General features: G+C 42.4%; 2 protein-coding genes across 5 annotated transcripts in view; both read left to right on the top strand.

Moving 5' to 3' along the window:
• Positions 1–20,153, top strand: part of PAQR5 (progestin and adipoQ receptor family member 5) — a 443,329-nt gene that overhangs the window by 94,364 nt on the left and 328,812 nt on the right. Inside the window, exon 9 of one of the 2 annotated variants that reach the window (XM_066344347.1) lies at positions 216–2,830. The exons of the other annotated variant lie outside the window; for it this stretch is intronic. The gene's annotated coding sequence lies outside the window, so the exon portion shown is untranslated. Of the gene's footprint in view, positions 1–215; positions 2,831–20,153 lie in introns of those variants that run through there. 2 annotated transcript variants of the gene reach the window in all.
• KIF23 (kinesin family member 23) overlaps positions 9,050–20,153 on the top strand; it is a 34,443-nt gene continuing 23,339 nt past the window's right edge. For all 3 annotated transcript variants that reach the window (XM_066344338.1, XM_066344339.1, XM_066344337.1), the window contains exons 1-5: positions 9,050–9,212; positions 11,315–11,384; positions 12,988–13,116; positions 19,505–19,610; positions 19,816–19,952. In XM_066344338.1, the coding sequence (XP_066200435.1) occupies positions 9,202–9,212; positions 11,315–11,384; positions 12,988–13,116; positions 19,505–19,610; positions 19,816–19,952 (453 nt within the window). In that variant the 5' untranslated portion in view covers positions 9,050–9,201. The remainder of the gene's footprint in view (positions 9,213–11,314; positions 11,385–12,987; positions 13,117–19,504; positions 19,611–19,815; positions 19,953–20,153) is intronic.

The following is a 20,153-nucleotide window of genomic DNA, read 5'->3' as shown; positions in this document are numbered from 1 at the left end:
CTGGGGATGGCTCCTTGGCCTCTGCCCCAGGCGCTAGAGTGGCTCTGGTCACGGCAGAGCATCACCCCCTGGTGGGCAGAGCGTGGATCCCGGTCGGGCGCATGCGGGAGTCTGTCTGACTGACTCTCCCTGTTTCCAGCTTCAGAAAAAAAATAAAAAATAAATAAATAAATAAATAATTTAGTTTTTGCCCTGGCTAGTTGGCTCAGTGGTAGAGCATTGGCCCAGTGTGTCACTGTCCTGGGTTCAATTCCCAGTCAGGGCACACAGGAAAAGCGACCATCTACTTCTCCACCCCTCCGCCTCCCCATCCCCCTCTTGCTTCTCTCTCTCTCTCTCTTCTCCTCACCTCCTGAAGCCATGACTCGATTAGAGCAAGTTGGCCCTGGGCGCTGAGGATGGCTCCATGGCCTCCTCCTCAGGCGCTAAAAAATGGCTCTGGTTGCAACGGAGCAAGAGCCCCAGATGGGCAGAGCACCCCCCTTAGTGGGCTTGCCGGGTAGATCCCAGTCTAGCACATGTGGGAGTCTGTCTCTGCCTCCCTTCCTCTCACTAAAAAAAATAAAAATAAAAATAAATTAGTTTTCATATGCAGAGGATGCTAAAGACCTTGCCAAAGGGTTGATCGAATGTGGTGATTATTCAGGCATTCCTGAGAATCTGAAACACTTGGTGAGCTTGTGGCAAATGCAGATTCCCAGTGAAACCGAGAGATTCTGCTTTCCTAGTGTAAAATGTAGGTTTCTAAGAGGGGAGCAGCACGTGATTCTGATGCGGAAGGGCCACAGGCCAAAGTTGAAGAAATGCTGTTGTCAGGAATTCCAGAAGGCACTGGGCTGTCAGCTTTGTTTTCATTGATATAATTTTCAGCAACTCACCACCTAAGGATGTGTTCCCGCTTTCCACTCTGCATAATGCTAAAACACTGAGCATTTTCCCATCCGTTGCATTACTAATTAAAGTTCAGTATTTCATGATATTTTCACAGCATTCAGAAATGCTGACACAAAGGAATTGTTAACAGAGGCCCATCAACCCCTGCTCTGTACTTGCTAATAATTCAAGGGGCTGTCTACCATATAGGATCCTCTTTGCTGACTCAGGACCACCCCCATATCATAGAATACTGCCTTTGTGGTTAACTAGCCCAAGTTGAAATGCCCTGTAAATAGCTCATCGTCCAATCCTCTGAAGACAGTAACAATTTATATTGGATGAGAGTGGTCAAGAAATATGATTCCATTAGTTTCATTATTTGTTTTCTTCCTCTAGGGCAAGTAGACTGATAAAATTATATGGGCTGGTAAATTTTTGGTCCATTAATTGCAAACTACATGACAAAAATTTTTTTTTAGCAACAATCTGAAATCATTGGTGAAATTTTATTCCAGCAAGATAAATGAACTTCTGTCTCATTTTAATTGTGCCTTTAATTTTACAGTGAAAAGAAGGTACAGTATTTTAAATGCCCTATTTTAGTAATGCCAAAGACATGAAGGCTTTCATATTCTTATTTATAACAATAAAATCATATTCTTCATTTAACTTAGAAATAGTGGGAAGAACCCTGGCCAGGTAGCTCAGTGAGTTAGAGTGCTGTCTGGATACATCAAGGTTGTGGGTTTGATCCCTGGTCAGGGCACATACAAGAATCAACTAATGAATGTATGAATGAGTGGAACAACAAATTGGTATTTCTCTCTTCCTCTCCCTTCCTCACTCTCTCTAAAATCAATAAAAATGAAAAATAAATAGTTGGAAGAAAATGGGTGATTAATTTGAAGAGCTCTTAGATTATTTGGTCTTTGGTTATGTTACTCTTGTCGTGCTTCCTGATGAAAATGAAATGATCTATCAACAAAATAAGATCAAGTGTTTCAGAATGTTTTTATAAGTTTGGTAAACTTAATCCATTGTATATTTTTGGACAGTGTTACAAATTAAAATTTTATAACCATTTGCAGAGCTTCTAATGTGTAGTGAGAATGAGTTCAAATATAGGAATTATCATTAAGTCTGATGTGGGTATAGTTTTACCTAAGTCATCCCAGAAAATCAAAAAAGTTAGCAGTGGATCAGTTGAAAACCTCACTGGCAAGATGCTTTCTAATGTAGTTTTCAGAAACATTTTTAATGTCTCAAACACTTTAGAGATGTGCTATATACCCCCATTGGTGTCAACTGCTCACCCTGGCACTGTCTCAGAAGGGGCTACTGGGGGTAAGCACATTTGTAATGGGATGTCCCTTGCCCCCATCTCTCTGAAAAAAACATAACTCTAAATGTGCTAGACAGTACAGTTGTGATAAAACTTGAATGTGTCTGAATGAGGCTATTTAGTCAACTGTATCTCCCTTTATTCACTGTAGTTTCATTTTCCATTACTTAATTTTTAGAGTTATGATCCATCTTTTTTGTTAAAGAAATGAGTTTGTCATTGTTGATTAAACTTGGAAGTGGGAAGTTTAGGAACTTTTGAGTACAAAGTGATTTAAATGTTGGTTGCTTTTTGTGGAACCCTGCTCGTGTGAGAGGTTGTGAGGAAGGCGGTGGAGTAGAATGGTATTGTCAGGCATGTTGGAGAAACACTTCATTTGGATCTACTGTGTCCCGAGTTTGTTTCAGCCATGATACCCTTCTTATATGAAACACTTGTTAACACTGTACAACAATGTTTTATGACGTATTAGTTGAATGCCAGCCTTTGATTTTCTAGTCAACAATCCACTATGGATGACAAAAAGAGCCATTTCCAGACTCAGAGTTGTCCTTCCAATGTCTAGTTTTCTTAAATTGTGTGGGGGAAATAAATAAAGTTTATTTATTATAATACAGTTGTCCTGTTTCCCACTTGTTTTGCTTATGTTTTATCTACCACACTGCAAATGTGTTCATTCATCACAAGAAAGATATTCCTGCACGTGTGTGCATTGCTGAATCATTTCAACACCCATTCTCATCTCAGCAACAAATTTCTAAAACTGGCTCAACATTTATGTCCTCCAAGGCACAGAACGAGGGGCCTCAAAGACAATTCCATCCACCTTTCACAAATGTATTTGATGTAAAAGGCACAATTTCAGGCCCAAATGAACAAAGAACACACAGGGTATAGAGAGTGGAGGTTGTAGTTTTAATTAAAAAAAAAAAACAAACCCAGGTGATTTTTAATATAAGGGAGTTTAAGAAGCACTGATATCATCCAACCACTCCTTTAAAAAACAAACATAATTTCAGACTTAGAAAAACATTGCCAAATGGAACAAAGAATCCCCAAGTACTTTTTACCCTTCCCCCTTTTGATGTTGTGTAACTCTTCTCTAACAGGGAGAAACTCCGCTGTCGTTACCACAATATACCGTATTTTTCACTCCATAAGACACACTTTTTCCCCCCAAAAGTGGAGGGGGAAATGCCCGTGCATCTTACGGAGTGAAAAATATGGTATTTTATCAAATATTTTAACACACCATTTGGTTCAGAATACTTTTTTTCTTATTTTCCTCCTTAAAACTCTAGGTGTGTCTTATGGTCAGGTACATCTTATGGAGAGAAAAATACGGTATTTGCTCAATCCTAGAATTACAATGTTTCAAAATTACTAACCTAGCCTGACCTGCGGTGGCGCAGTGAGTAAAAGCATCGACCTGGAACACTGAGATCGCCGGTTCAAAACCCTGGGCTTCCCTGGTCAAAGCACATATGGGAGTTGATGCTTTCTGCTCCTCCCTCCCTTCTCTCTCTGTCTCCTCTCTCTAAAATGAATAAATAAAAAATAAAAATATAAAAATAAATAAATAAAAAATAATTTTAAAAAAATTACTAACCTATGTCAGAAAAAAAAGCTTACTAATTAGAACTCAATATGTTTCAAGATCTTTTTGTTTTGAGCCTGAGGGCATGTGGTCTGTAGTCTTCATTACTTGGGTTAGTAGTTATAGCCCCTTTGGTGTGTATGCTATTCATTTGATGTGGTTTAGATCAGTGGTCCCCAACTTTTTTTGGGCCACAGACCAGTTTAATGTCAGAAAATATTTTCACAGACTGGCCTTTAGGGTGGGATGGATAATTGTATCATGTGTCCGAGACAAGCGTCAAGAGTGAGTCTTAGACGGATGTAACAGAGGGAATCTGGTCATTTTTTAAAAATAAAACATCGGGCCCTGGCCAGTTGGTTCAGCGGTAGAGCGTCGGCCTGGCGTGCAGGAGTCCCGGGTTCGATTCCCGGCCAGGGCACACAGGAGAAGTGCCCATCTGCTTCTCCACCCCTCCCCCTCTCCTTCCTCTCTGTCTTTCTATTCCCCTCCCGCAGTCGAGGCTCCATTGGAGCAAGGATGGCCGGGGCACTGGGATGGCTCTGTGGCCTCTGCCTCAGGTGCTAGAATGGCTCTGGTCGCAACAGAGCAACGCCCCATAGGGGCAGAACATCGCCCCCTGGTGGGCATGCCGGGTGGATCCCAGTTGGGTGCATGCGGGAGTCTGACTTGCCTCCCTGTTTCCAGCTTCAGAAAAATTAAAAAAAAAACAAAAACAAACAAACAAAAAACATCGTAAGCCCTGGCCAGTTGGCTCAGCGGTAGAGCGTCGGCCTGGCGTGCGGGGGACCCGGGTTCGATTCCCGGCCAGGGCACATAGGAGAAGCGCCCATTTGCTTCTCCACCCCCCCCCCCTCCTTCCTCTCTGTCTCTCTCTTCCCCTCCCGCAGCCAAGGCTCCATTGGAGCAAAGATGGCCCGGGCGCTGGGGATGGCTCCTTGGCCTCTGCCCCAGGCGCTAGAGTGGCTCTGGTCGCGGCAGGGCGACACCTCGGAGGGGCAGAGCCTCGCCCCCTGGTGGGCAGAGCCTCGCCCCCTGGTGGGCAGAGCTTGCCCCTGGTGGGCGTGCCGGGTGGATCCCGGTCGGGCGCATGTGGGAGTCTGACTGTCTCTCCCCGTTTCCAGCTTCAGAAAAATACAAAAAAAAAAAAAAGTATTAAAAATAAAACATCGTACAGACTTAAATATAAATAAAATGGAAATAATGTAAGTTATTTATTCTTTCTCTGCGGACCGGTACCAAATGGCCCACGGACTGGTACTGGTCCGCGGCCCGGGGGTTGAGGACCACTGGTTTAGATCATGTTTCTTTTTGTACCAATTTTATAATCCCCCCCCTCAAGCTTGTTGATTTTATTGATTTGTTTTCTGAGTATATAAAACATTCACTTCTAATTGTTCATTTTATAAACAGCCTGGGAATGTGAGATGATGTTTCCAAGACCACTGAAGAAAGAACGCTCTCCCTTGGGTGTTGGGTGTATCCCAGCTCCCAGGGTAGTTAGTCCTGTCTCCATTTTACCACCTTTCCTCAAATACTCTGGGCTTTGACAGGTTCTTGTCATTACTGTTTATTTGGTTCCTTAGCTGGGTGCTTGGATTAATTATAGTTTCTAATCTGTATAGTGGCTACTCCTCTTCAGTGATTTGCATAAGACCCTCTCAGTCTAGTTTGTCAGTTTCTTACAAAGTTACACTTACAATACTAGTAATTCCACCCAAGAGAAATGAAAAAACATGTCTACATAAAGATCTGTATACAAATATTTATAATTATACTAGTTTCATTCATAATCACCAGAAAGTGGAAACAATCTAAATATCCATCAATCTAATGAATGAATAAATCATACATTCATACAATGGAATACTACTCAGCAATAAAATGGGATCACACTACCAGTATAGGCAACATATGGATAAACTTCAAAAGCATTATGTTAAGTTAAAGAAGAAACTCTAGGAAAGACAAAACTCTCAAAGGAAGTTAAGAAAGTGGTTGCCAAGGCCTGGGGGTAGGGGACAGTCATTGACTACAAGGGAATTTTGTGTGGTGGGAATATTACGCATTTGATTCTGGCAATGGTTATAGAACGTGTATGTCAAATATGTAAACAGTACAACTAAAAAGGGTGAATTTTACTGTATGTAAATTGTACCTCAATAAACCTGACTTTAAAAAAGACAGCCTCCCAGTTCTACTCTCTCCCCCTCTCCTGCCCTCACCTCTGGTCAGGATCTCTAATTCTAGGGTGTAATGCAAATCTTTCACTGGGTGTGGAAGCCCTTTGGGGGAAGAGATTAGGATGTGTTAGGTTTGAGGTGCCTGTAGGACACTCAGAGAAGTAACATAATTGGCATTTTTTTAAAAACTAATAAGGCAGAGCGCTTAGTATGGATTGAAGTGAGGGAGGAAGAAGAAACGGGCCTGAAGAAAAGCTGGAGGTGGTGCAACTTAACTAGGTCCTCGACTGGGGTGTCCTCTGAAGGGATGGGTCCATTCATTCTTTCTCAACACTTGTGGAGTACCTCCGTTATTGTTATTGGGCGTTGGGGGGAGCAAAAGTGTGTTAGCGAGGGTTTGGGATTAAGAGGGGAAGGAGACAGGAGCAGTGATTGTAAGTTGGGAAGTGAGCGCCAAAGCAGACAGGAGGTGCAGTAACTGGGGAGTGCAGGGGACTGGATATAAAGCAGAGGCCAGCGTGCGGAGCAGGGTAGGTGGCAGGAGATCTGCTGAGAACTGAGGATAAGAAGACGTTGCCAGAGGAAGGGAGGAAGGAGAGCTTAACAGCAAGAGGGAACGGTGTGTGAGCCCTGTGTGTGCAGGGCACTGAAGGTCAGTGTGGCTGAGGACTGGTTATACAGGGGTTAAATGTTAGGTGATGAGCTTGAAGAGGGAGAGCCCTGGGGCCCTGGTGAAAGTCTCCAGCAATGGGGAGCTACAAGCTCAGGAATAACATAATCAATGTGTGATTTATAGATGAGCTGGCTACAGAGTGGGTCCTGGATTGAAGGCTAGCAGCAGAGAGGCCTGTTAGAATAATGTTGTGATCATGCCGATAAGAGATGGTAATAGCCAAGGGGATGAAGAGGAGTGGAGAGGTTTAAGTCTATAGATAGAACTGTAGGGGCACGGCCGGAAAGGGGGCCGCCCCCTCGCCCGTAAAAAAAAAAAAAAAAAAAAAAAACTGTCAAGATCTGATCATTGAATGCTGGAATAGAAGGGGAGGCAAAAGTCAAAGACGGTACCTTGGACTCAGATTTGGATGGGTGGGTAGAACGTGATGCCATCCACTGACGGAGAGCAGGTTCAGGGAAGAGATTAGGATGTGTAAGGTGTGAGGTGCCTCTGGGATACCCCAGTGGAGAATTGATAAGGCAGTTGGATATCTGAGTCTGGAGCTCAGAAGGATAATTGTAAATAGTCTGTGAAGCCGTAGGCATGATTAGGAGTGTCCAGGGGGAGGACCCAACTAATAACCAGGTAAAAACCCTAAGTCACAACATTTACAGGAGGAAAAAGAATGCACAAATGAGGCCAAGAAAGGGACTAGAGAGCTAGGAGAAAAAAACAAAGGCATAGGAAAAAATGAATGAGAAATACTTTTAGTGCTATTAAGAGGGGAAGTAAGATAAGGGTGGGGAAGGGACAAGTAGATTTAGCATCAAGGAGATGGTGATCTTGGTGAGAAGAGTTCCAAGGGAGAGACTGAAGTCAAAGCCAGATTTCAGAGTAATGATAAAGTAAGCCAGCAGCCAAGCCCAATTCCTAAATGGTACCGCTCCCAACTTCTCGTTTGACAACAAATAACACCCTAATGGTTCAAATACTTAAACATAAAAAACAAAGAAATAAAAGCACTGGAACATATATTTTTAAAAAATTATCTCACTGGGGAAGACTTTTCCTACTATGACACAAACCAGAAGACAGTAAGAAAAGACTGATAAATTTGGCTATCTTAAATATTTTTCTAAGCTGTCACAAAACAACATAAACAAAATAAAAACCAAATTATGAACTATAAAATGTATGAACTCATATTTTGGATAAGGACCAATTTCTGTAATATATGAGGGGCTTTTACAATTCAATAGTAAAAATGAGCAACTCATTAGAACAAGAAGGTAAAGAAAATCAACATAGTTCATAGAGAAGGTAACACAAATGGCTCTTGACTATATAAACAGATACCCAACCTCATTCATTATAAAGGAAAATTTAAACTATATTTTGATATTTTTTTCACCTACTAGATCAACTCTGTTGTCTGAGAATTGTGGAGAAACAGGCACCTTTATACATTTGGACAAACTTTATAGAGAACAATTTGACCATATCTGTGAAATATTAGGCATGCATATATTCTTTGACTCAGCAATTATGCTTTTTGGGATTTATCCTCCATATTTGCTGGTGTTGTGTAAAATGATGAATTCCAAGTTTGGCAAAGATCGGAACCATCTTTATGTCAAACAACATGGGCCAAGGATATCACAGTATGTCTATTCTTACTGGTGTCTGGTCCTGTAGGAAAGTGAAGAGATTGGACCTGAGTTCCATGAGAACAGATGTAGATGTAGTCAACCACTTTAGGGGCATAGGTCAGAATGAGATAGAACCAATTCATCGTACATAGAATGTTTATGGATGTTGCTTCTCATGGGCAAGAACAAAATTTTATTCATTTCTGTATGCTCAGGATCAAAAACATTGTTAAGAATCTGATAAAAATAATACATACATATATATTTGATAAAATAATACATATATAATAATACATATATAATAATACGTATATATATATATATATATATTAAAGAGCTGGAGAACCCAGGAAAGAAAGGAAGCCAAGATGAAGTGGTGTTGTCAAAGCCAGAGAGGGATTCTGAGCCTGCACTGGGCACAGCGCAAAACAGAACACTCCCGGGCTAAAACGACGAGCTGACGTCTAGATTAATCCTGGATGTGCTCTTCCATTGGATTTCCTGTGCTGTAGGAAAACAAACCATCAGTGTCCTCATCGGAAATGGAGGGATTGGATTTCACGTTTGAGGTCCCAGCTCCCGCGCTGCAGCGGAGACACCTAGACTCCCCTCGTTCTTCCCGCGTCGGTCGCCGATAAGCGCCACTTCCGGAAGAGCAATCACTTCCTCGGAGGCCCCGCCTCCTTTCCTTAGGGGGGCGCTGATTGGCCCGTTTGAAATGCGCCGGGCGCGAGCTCACCTGGGCTCGCAGCCGCGCCGCCGGGCCTCACTGAACTCAGTGCCTCTGCCTCAGTGTCCGAGCGCCCGCGGTTTGTCTCTGCCGCCCGCGGTCCTCGCTAGGCCTCCAGGCCGAGCCCGGCGTCTCTCGTGTGCGTCTGGGGAGCTTGGAGCTTGCTGCCATGAAGCCAGCGTGAGTACGGGGCAGCGGGGCCGGGCTCCGGTGCTGGGGCGGCCGTCTCTTTACGCCGCCGCCAGCCGCGGGCCGCCCAGTCTACGCGGAGCCGGCCGCACCACGGGCTGCGGCTCCCGAAGTGGGAGCCCCCACGTGAACCGCTCCGGGGGAGCCGCGGCGCGGAGACCCGGACGCGTCTCCCCCGACCCCCGTTCCCTGGCTTCCCGCGGCCGGGAGAGGGCGGCCCCAGGTCGGGCTGGGGAAGCTCTGTGCCCCACACCGGTTCCCGTTAGCTGGTTGCCCGGCCCCGGGCTCCCTTTCTTAAGTGTCCCCGTTCGCTGCTGGCTGCCCGCGCTCTCGGGCTGCATTTTGCCGACTTAGTTTGGGGCTGTGTCGCGGGCGGGGTCGTGTTGAGCCCTGGTGTCGGGGCGGGTTAGGCGGTCGCAGGCCCTGGAGACCCTGGCGGTCGCGAGCACCGCGTGCTTTTATCCCAGCGCCGTGGCGTGGACGGGAGACCCGCCCGTGTGCAGCCCGGGGACATTCGCCCTGTTCGGCCACAGACGTCCCCGCCCACATTCCTCACGAAACCCGCGACGTTTTCGGTGCCGCGGGTTCCTGTGCCACTGGGTGCACAAATAAGTGTGCGGGGAAGAGAGTCGACTTGATCCGTGTTAGCACGTAGCTACTCGTTTGCAAAAGGCAACTTGTTTTTAGTGTTAAATGTTCGTCCAGCCTTAGATAAATCGGGGGTGGGAGGGCATGCTAGAGAATTGGTGAAATAAATCAAAATAGTTTTTCTATTGTCCCGACTGATAAAAAAAATTCAACTGAGTAAAATTTTAAAATCTTACTGGCTTTATTCAACAGTTCATGAATTGGGTGTTATCCATTTGGCAATTAGAAAGATCTGAGGAGCTGGACACAACCGGAGACTTATATTATAGGCAGAACGGGGCAGGAACAAGCAAAGCACATTGTTCCGGGCCAAGGACACCTTCCAATTTTAGTATATGTGTCGCCAAAGCGAGCACGACACCTTCCTATGTATGACAGACCACAGGGGTGTATGAAGGGTATTGCCTTATTAGTGCTGACCAAGGAATTCCATACTGATTGGCTGAGATGACATTCCTGGGAGAGACTAAAACTGCAATTAGCTTAGGTATTAAGTCTTGGGCGATGGGTGATGTAAACTTAGCACAGGTGACTCCGTTTTGAGCCTGTTGTCTTTTACACTATTTGAGAGAGCAAGAACTTGCAGTTTGGAGACCACATTTTGTTTGGGAACAGAGGACGACGATAGGTTTTAAGAATTCAATGAAAGTATAGATATAAATCTTGATGAAAGAATGGATTCCTCCATCTGTTTTTATAATTTGTTGAGGTTAATCCCTTGTCCGTATATACCTTGGACCATAGCTGCTGGTGCAGTGTGTGTGCTCATGCACACATATAAATGCCTTTCAACATTAAGTGTGGTCAGTTATCTGCAGATTTTTCAGACTTGTAGTGCCTTTGTAAAACTGTTCTTCAAGAAAATACCCAAGCTATTTTAAAGATGAAGTAGGTACTTTTACTGCCAAAAATGTCTCCTAAACCAAGATTTAATTACTTTTGGATTATCCATGCCACAAACACTCATCTACTAATGCAGGGATCCCCAAACTTTTTACACAGGGGGCCAGTTCACTGTCCCCCAGACCGTTGGAGGGCCAGACTATAAAAAAAACTATGAACAAATCCCTTTGCACACTGCACATATCTTATTTTAAAGTAAAAAAACAAAAGGGGAACAAATACAATATTTAAAATAAAGAACAAGTAAATTTAAATCAACAAACTGACCAGTATTTCAATGGGAACTATGCTCCTCTCACTGACCACCAATGAAAGAGGTGCCCCTTCTGGAAGTGCGGCGGGGGGCGGATAAATGGCCTCAGGGGGCCGCAGTTTGGAGACCCCTGTACTAATGTAATTTATTCTTAATGTTAGTTATTTAGGGCATAGTGTTTTGGAACTGCTAAGGAATAATTTATAAACCTTAGGAAGTGTGTCTCTATGAATTATGAGTGAGGTTTTTGAATGTTTCTGTTGAACTGAATTTTTTTTTATATGACCAGGAGGACTAAGACACCCAGGAAACCTGTACTGAAAAAAGGATCCCAAACAAGTTTTAAAGACCCAGTTGGGGTAAGGTCTCCCTGTGCATATATGTATGTGTTTCTTTCTTCATTCCGTTTATGTCCTATGTGTATGTTTGGAATGGATGGAGATGTGGAAGTGGAGTCAATATTTAGTTAAAAAGAGTGTACTAAATTGCTTAAGACTGGTTTTACCTTTGAAATTTTGTTTCTATGTAGGATTCATTTTTTCAGTAAAATGAAGTTTTTATAACTAAAAGTTAGAGAATGAAAATATTCAACTATCCCAGAGAATTCTTCATACTCTCTGTGAGATGGGAGAAAACTTTCTGCTTGGATGAGCATCTTCTCCCAGACTGTTGTATACCAACACAGTTCATTAGGAAAGCCCCAAGTGCCATGCTTTATGGGACCAAGTTAAGACTGGTATAGAACAGTTTAATTCAGTCTAATGAATACTCATAATTGCATGTACTTCACTAGTTTTAGGCTTGGGAACTTGCTTTTAAAAGCAAATGGCAAACAGAAGATTGGTTTGCTCTGATATATTTTAAATCTCCCCTTCACTGGTACTAGAGTGTGTCTCTTGGTCTGAATTGAGGGAACAAGATGATCTGCATAAACAGCTGAACAGTTTTTCCTCAACCCTGTCACTGATTAAGAAAACCACATTTCAGCTCTGGCGGGATAGTTTGGTTGGTTAGAGCTTGGTCCCCATGTGCAAACGTTGACAGATTGATTCCCCATCAGGGTACATACAGGAACAGATTGATGTGTCTGTTTCTGTCCCTCCCTTCCTCTCTAAAAATCAATAAAATTTATATTTTTTAATTTTAATAAAAGAAAACCACATTTCAGATCTTGCATCTATTTATTTATGCATTAAAGTGTAAAGCTGGCAAGTTTTAGTTGACATCCAATTCCAAAGAGTTATAACAGATTTTCAAATCTCATTTTGATATTGATTGAAGTTTTAAATTAGTATAACTTTATTAAGTTTTGTGCCAATATATTAGTGAAGAGAAGCTGTGGATTTGATTTGATGCTTTTGTCATCAAAATTTTTTAATTTTATGTGCATTTAAAATCTCTCATATCACATCTAATATCTGTTTGTCTTTGACAACCTCGGGTAGCAGGTTTTGGTTTTCATAGCTCTAAGCCAGGGGTCCCCAAACTACGGCCCGCGGGCCGCATGCGGCCCCCTGAGGCCATTCATCCGGCCCCCACCGCACTTCTGGAAGAAGCACCTCTTTCATTGGTGGTCATTGAGAGGAGCACATTGACCATCTCATTAGCCAAAAGCAAACCCATAGTTCCCATTGAAATACTGGTCAGTTTGTTGATTTAAATTTACTTGTTCTTTATTTTAAATATTGTATTTGTTCCCATTTTGTTTTTTTACTTTAAAATAAGATATGTGCAGTGTGCATAGGGATTTGTTCATAGTTTTTTTTATAGTCCGGCCCTCCAACGGTCTGAGGGACAGTGAACTGGCCCCCTGTGTAAAAAGTTTGGGGACCCCTGCTCTAAGCTTATATTGCTCTCTTAAATTAAGACACTAAATGTTTGTTAATGAACGAATGGGAAGCTTAATTGAAAGTTGGATAAAAAGTCAAACTTTATTCTTTCAGCACTTTCCTGTATTTTCAGGTATACTGTAGGGTGCGCCCACTGAGCTTTCCTGATCAAGAGTGTTGCATAGAAGTAATCAATAACACAACTGTTCAGCTTCACACTCCTGAGGGTTATAGACTCAACCGAAATGGAGACTATAAGGAGGTACTTCCTATTGAAAGCAAACTGTTTTTACTTGATATGTTCTTTCCTGAATCGCTTAGCCATTTTTTAAATTTAACAAATTTAAAAGACATATTTTGTTCACTGTAACCACCATATCTAAAGTTTTTAATTCTTGGGATATACAGATATACCTTCAGTATACTTGAGTTAAAAGATTGCTTTTTAGAAGATAATTTCTTGTACAAGGTATTAATGCTTCTTAGAAGAGATGTTAGGGATAGTTTAATGTGGAATGATATGATCATGCTAGGAGTTTTATACACACACACAATTTCATGTATAGAGATTGAAATAACATTTAGTAGGCATTGTATACTTGTATCTTCCTCTTGAAGTGTTTTTATTTTAAGTAAAATGTTGAGCAAAGTGACTTCAATTCTGTTTAACAAACAGGTGGTACTAAACTGGAGGGTAGGAGGAGATTTTTAAAAATAATTGAGACACTTGCCTTTACTGAGTTTACAGCTTAGATGGAGCACATATAAACAAGTAACCCTCAAACATAAGATAGAAAAATGGGTATGAGAATGCGGAAGAGAGGGTCAATACAGGCTGTCTTTTAAGTTGCCATTCACTCTTCTGTGTACATTACTCCAAATTTTGATCTCCAGCCAAAACCTTTTCTTTAGCTCTGAATTCTAACAACCTCTGCTTGGATATTACACAGGCTTTGTAGCAAGAAGTGACCCGACAGAGGATAGACACTTAGATAACTAAATCAATAAAGTTATTGGGGATTATAATCATGGGGATTATAGCTCCCCAAAGTTGATTTTCTTACCTTTACAGTATCTAAGCAATGGGCATGTGATTTCTCAGGACTCAAGAAGAAAGGAGGGAAAGTTTCAGTGGGGTCAGCAAGGGAAAAGGGGTTTCTAGATCACTGGCCATAGTTACATACAGATCCTGCTGTTCTTGCTTTGATTGTAACTATGGGATATAGTTAATTTATCACTGGCTGACTTGGTTACCCCTGCTGGCTCCTTTCCCTTGTATTCTTTTCATTTCTTCCTTCTCAGGGAAGAGGGGGCCTGCCCCTCCTTCCTCAGCATGTCAAATTTTACATGTCCAAAAGAGCCCTTGATTTTTTTCCCTCTAATTCACTTCCTCCCTACTCAATAAATAATGCCACCATCTATTTGCTCAAGCCAGAAACCCTGTTCCTACTTCTCCAGTTCCCCTCATATCCTATTCATCGTAGATCCTATCATTTCTACTCCAGTGTATATCTTGAACTTGTCCTTTCATGTCTATCTCCACTGCCACCATTGTTAATATGAACCGTGTTATTAATTATGGAGACCAGTGCTTTCAAACTCTGGGGAAGGAACAGCTTTTTAGAATTGAATTGTGGGCCTGACCAGGTGGTGGCAGTGAATAGAGAAGAGACTTGGGACACAGAGGACCCAGATTTGAAACCCTGAGATCACCAGCTTGAGCATGGACTCATCCAGCTTGAGCGCAGGGTCGCTGGCTTGAGCATGGATCAGAGACAGGACCCCATGGTCGCTGGCTTGAGCAAGGGGTCACTCGCTCTGCTGTAGCCCCCAGTCAAGGCACATATGAGAAAGCAGTCAGTGAACAACTTAAGGTGTAGCAATGAAGAATTGATGCTTCTCTTCTCTCTCCCTCTCTGTCTCTCTCTCTCTGTCACACATACACACAAAAAAAATTGAATTATGGCCCTGGCCAGTTGCCTCAGTGGTAGAACGTCAGGGCACACAGGACAAGTGACCCTTCTCCTCCCTTCCCACTCCCCTCTCTCTCTTTCTCTCTCTTTTGCTCTCTCTCTTTTCTCTACCTTCCATAGCCGTGGCTCGACTGGTTCGAGCACATTGGCTGGGGGTGCTGAGGATGGCTCTGTGGACCCTCCTCCCCGGGAACTAAAAATAACTCAGTTGCGAGCATCAGCCCCAGATGGGGGTTGCAGGGTAGATCCCAATCAGGCACATGCGGGAATCTGTCTCTACTCTCACTTGGAAAAAGAAGAAAGAAAAATAATTAATTGTGAGTGATACATTTATGCAGCTTTGCCACTTGGAACTAACCATGTCAGATAGCAGAGAACCTGTTTATCTGTTCAGTGAGATAAACCTATGGATCACAACTAGGGATGTTGCAGCCATGCCAAATGGCTACAAAAGTTTCTTTTTTTTTTTTTTTTTTGTATTTTTCTGAAGCTGGAAACCGGGAGAGACAGTCAGACAGACTCCCGCATGCGCCCAACCGGGATCCAACCGGCACGCCCACCAGGGGCGATGCTCTGCCCCTCCGGGGCGTCGCTCTGTTGCGACCAGAGCCACTCTAGCACCTGGGGCAGAGGCCAAGGAGCCATCCCCAGCGCCCGGGCCATCTTTGCTCCAATGGAGCCTCGGCTGCGGGAGGGGAAGAGAGAGACAGAGAGGAAGGAGAGGGGGAGGGGTGGAGAAGCAGATGGGCGCTTCTGTGTACCCTGGCCTGGAATCGAACCCGGGACTTCTGCACGCCAGGCCGACGCTCTACCACTGGGCCAACCGGCCAGGGCCCTACAAAAGTTTCTAAACAATTTGCTCTTAATTTCTGCAATTATTTCCTCCTAGACTGGAAACAAACAGTTCTCAGAGGAGCACTGGTCTGCTGACCTTACTCTGAGTAGCATCCCTGAGACTATGCAGAAGCCTAATTGGATGCCTCCTTCCACTTCAAATCTTCTCTAATCCATTTTTCACAGAGCAGCCAGAGTGATCTTTTTAAAGCATAAATAAAATCTCACCATTTTTATTGTTTCAAACCTTCCAAGGAATAAACTTTTTAAATAGGCAAAATCCTGTTTAATCTGCCTCTTGTTTATCTGGCTACCTCATCTCAGTACTCCTCCAATCCTGGATTCCTTAGATAAACCAGAATTCTGCCTCAGGGCTGCTCCATTGGCCTGGACTTTTCCCGTGGCTCTTATCATGGATGGCTCCTCATCCTGTTTTCAGCTTAAATAGCACCTCAGTGTCCCGACTACCCCATCAGAAGTCGCACTTCCTCCCCCTTTCTCACCTGATCTGCACTCTGTGTACTTACTTGATAGCACTTACCACAATCTATAGATTTATCTACTTGTTTATTGTTTGTTTCCCCTGGTTAATGTAAGCTTCAAGGGATGTTTGCACCTTCTCTGTCCAGTTTACCAAACAATTAGTATGGATTAAGCATGAATGAATGGTCCAGGAAGGCTTCATAGAGGAGTAGGCCTTTGAGGATGTAAAATAGTTGAAAACTTACTCAATTTTTACTTCTTAGAGTTAATTTAATGTAAATAGTACAAAAGGTTTGGTGGAAATTAAAAGTTCTTATGCCATGTGACAGAAGGCAACACTGAGTAATGGAGAGTGTTGGACTGGAAACAGCTTTGATACTACTCAGTTCTGTGGGCTTGGGGCAAGTTACTCCTTTGGGCCTCAGTTTTCTTCACCTGAAAGGAGGGGCTTGTTCATGAGGACTTGGAAGTTATCTGACTAACCTGTCAGCACTATCCTGTATGAATCCTTTCAATGCTAAGATTATTCTTTTTATGAATTCTAGCGTTGTTTCACTTGAGTGGAATAAAAAGTTCAACAAGCCTGACCTGTGGTGGCACAGTGGATCAAGCGTTGACCTGGAACACTGAGGTCGCCGGTTCAAAACTGTGGACTTACCCGGTCAAGGCACATATGAGAGTTGATGCTTCCTGCTCCTCCCCCCTTTCTCTGTCTCTGTCTTTCTGTCTCTCTTCTCTAAAATGAATAAATAAATAAAAATAATTAATGTTAAAAAAAAAGTTCAACAAAAGTCAGAGTTAGCCTAGCTGAAATAGGTGTGTGATCTTTAACTATATAAAATGAGCATAATAATTAATATTAATTATTATCTACATCAGTGGTTGTAAGAATGAAATGATTAACTACCATGCTAAAGTAGTACTTAGGATATGGTCAGATTAAAGTGTCAGGTATTGTTATTGTTATATTTGAGTGCTAATCTATACATGTTTCCTTTTGGGGGAGGGACAAAATTACTAGTTTTAAAAACATAATTGTTCCTGACCAGTCAGTGGCACAGTAGATAGAGCATTGGCCGGGGATGCTGAGGACCCAGGTTTGAAACCCCAAGGTCACCGGCTTGAGCATGAGACATAAACATGACCCCCTGGTTGCTGGAGCCCCCTGGTCAAGGTACATATGAGAAAGCAATCAATGTTAACAATGAAGATGCCATAATGAAGAGTTGATGCTTCTCATCTCTCTCCCTTCCTGTCAGTCCTTATCTCCTTTCCTCCCTCTCTCTCTCTCTCTCTCTCTCTCTCTCTCTTTCTCTCTCATGCACTAAAAATAAATAAATAAATAAGAATCATGATATAGCCTAACCAGGTGGTGGCACAGTGGATAGAGCATCAGACTGGGATGCGGAGGACCCAGTTTCGAGACCCCAAGGTCACCAGTTTGAGTGTGGGCTCATCTGGTTTGAGCAAAGCTCACCAGCTTGGACCCAAGGTCGCTGGCTCCAGCAAGGGGTTACTCTGTCTGCTGAAGGCCCACGGTCAAGGCACATATGAGAAAGCAATCAATGAACAACTAAGGTGTTGCAATGAAAAACTGATGATTGATGCTTCTCATCTCTCTCCATTCCTGTCTCTCTGTCCCTGTCTATCCCTGTCTCTGACTCTCTATCTCTGAAAAAACAACAACAACAAGAATTGTGATATAGCCTGACTGGTGGTAGTACAGTAGATAGAACACTGACCTGGGATGCTGAGATCCCAGGTTCAAGTCCTTGAGGTCACTGGCTTGAGTGTGGGCTCATCTGGCTTGAGCAAGGGGTCACTGCCTTGGCTGGAGCCCACCCCACCACCATCAAGGCACATATGAGAAGCAATGAATCGACAACTAAAGTGTTACAAGCCTGAGTTGATGCTGCTTATCTTTCTCTCTCCCAAAAAAATAAATAAAGGAAAAAAGAGTCTTGATATTGATATCTGAGCAGGGTCAACTTAAGGTAAAGTATGTAAAACAGAAAAAAGGGAGCCATTTTCCAAAGGCTATAATCCATGATAAATTCTAATGAATACTCATGCACCAAAAAACTCAGCACTGAGATTCATGAAACAAAAACTGCAGGAAACTTGGAAAACTTGAAGAAATAATTGCAACGTCTGCAATGCAGTAAAACTAGAAAATAATGAGTAAAAATAATGGACAATTAGGACATTTTATTTTACAGAATTTATACCCCAACCTCTAATTTTTCAAGTAGAAGTTTGATAATATTTTTGTCAATATGGTTATACTTTATAATAATCATATTTTGAAAGAGATATCATAATTGAAGTATTGCTTTCTTAAAAGTTACAATTTATTTAAAATATATTTTATATAAGAACTCAGATGAGTTAATATTTGAAGTTCAGTACTGGTTTTAGTGTTGTTGTTTTTTAAACAGAACATCAAAATACTTGGTTTTATGCTAATATGCCATTTAAAATGACACCTTTATGAGAAAAAAATAGCAGTAAAAGGAGGTGATATGTGAAGGTTTTCACAAGTGTGTGACTGAATCATTGTTTAATACCTTTTGATCTTAGTCATTTAATTAAAGCAAAGTCAGCCTTGTCTATGAAGCATTTAGTAGACTTAGGATTTTTCTAGTGCCCTGGCCCGTGGTGCAGTGCTTCCAGAGCACTGACGTTGCCAGTTTGGACCCAGTCAAGGCACATATGAGAAGCAATCAGTAGGGACACAACTAAGTAGAACAGAGTTGATGCTTGTCTTTCTAAAAAAAAAGATTTTCTTACATTCTTTTCAGTAGTTATAACTAAATATTTAGCATTTATAATTGGTATAATTAGGTAGGTAATGATGTTTTTAAGGGGTTCCAGGTTTAAAGACCATATGTACTTTTTCTTTATGCATGTAGATCTTAAATGTTCATAAGGAAACAGCTGGCCTGACCAGGTGGTGGGGCAGTGGATAGAGCATCAGACTGGGATGCTGAGGACCCAGATTCGAGACCCTGAGGTCACCAGCTTGAGCACGGGCTCATCTGGTTTGAGCAAGGCTCACCAGCCTGAGCCCAAAGTTGCTGGCTCGAGCAAGGGGTTACTCAGACTGCTGTATCTATCCCCTTGGTCAAGGCACATATGAGAAATCAATCAATGAACAACTAAGGAACTGCAATGAAGAATTGATGTTTCTCATCTCTCTCCCTTCCTTTCTGTCTGTCCGTATCTGTCCCTCTCTCTGACTTTCTCTGTCTCTGCCACAAAAAAGAAAAAAAACCAGCTGAATAAGTTTAAGCAGATATACTGGTAGCCTAGATATGAGGACATCCATTTATACGCTTTTTTTTTTTTCTTTCTCCACAGACTCAGTATTCATTTAAACAAGTATTTGGCCCTCATACCAACCAGAAGGAGCTCTTTGATGTTGTGGCTAATCCCTTGGTAGATGACCTCATTCATGGCAAAAATGGTATGATTCTTGAGTTTTGTTGGGTTTTCCTCTTTCTTCCCCTCTGATAAACTTTTTTGATACTTATGTATTTGGTTTATGTTTGGCCTTGACTTCATATTTGTTAGAGAGGTGTTAAACCTGCTTTTTTGAGCTGGTTAATTGTGTTTTTACTACAAATAGAGGACTTTTAAGATATAACCCAGTGTGACTTGCTCTGTTGTAGGTCTCCTTTTTACATATGGTGTGACGGGAAGTGGAAAAACTCACACCATGACTGGTTCTCCAGGGGTAGGAGGGCTGCTTCCTCGCTGTTTGCACATGATCTTTAACAGTATAGGGTCTTTTCAAGCTAAAAGATATGTAAGTATAATCCTTCTATGTTGTAACTATTTTATTTGAGGACATAGAGACCAAGACACCAGTAGATACAGTAGTATTAAAAGAGAACTAAGTGGATATATTTTAAAACCTTAAGTATATTTAAATAAATGTGTCTCAGTTCTCAAATATGTTTCTTACTGTTTAAGTCAAATCCTCAAAATCATTGTCTTTCACCCCCAC

This window comes from Saccopteryx leptura, chromosome 6 (assembly GCF_036850995.1).
Source record: "Saccopteryx leptura isolate mSacLep1 chromosome 6, mSacLep1_pri_phased_curated, whole genome shotgun sequence".
NCBI lineage: Eukaryota > Metazoa > Chordata > Mammalia > Chiroptera > Emballonuridae > Saccopteryx > Saccopteryx leptura.
The sequence above is the reverse complement of the archived record's forward strand: the minus strand, read 5'-3'. Positions and strand labels throughout refer to the sequence as shown.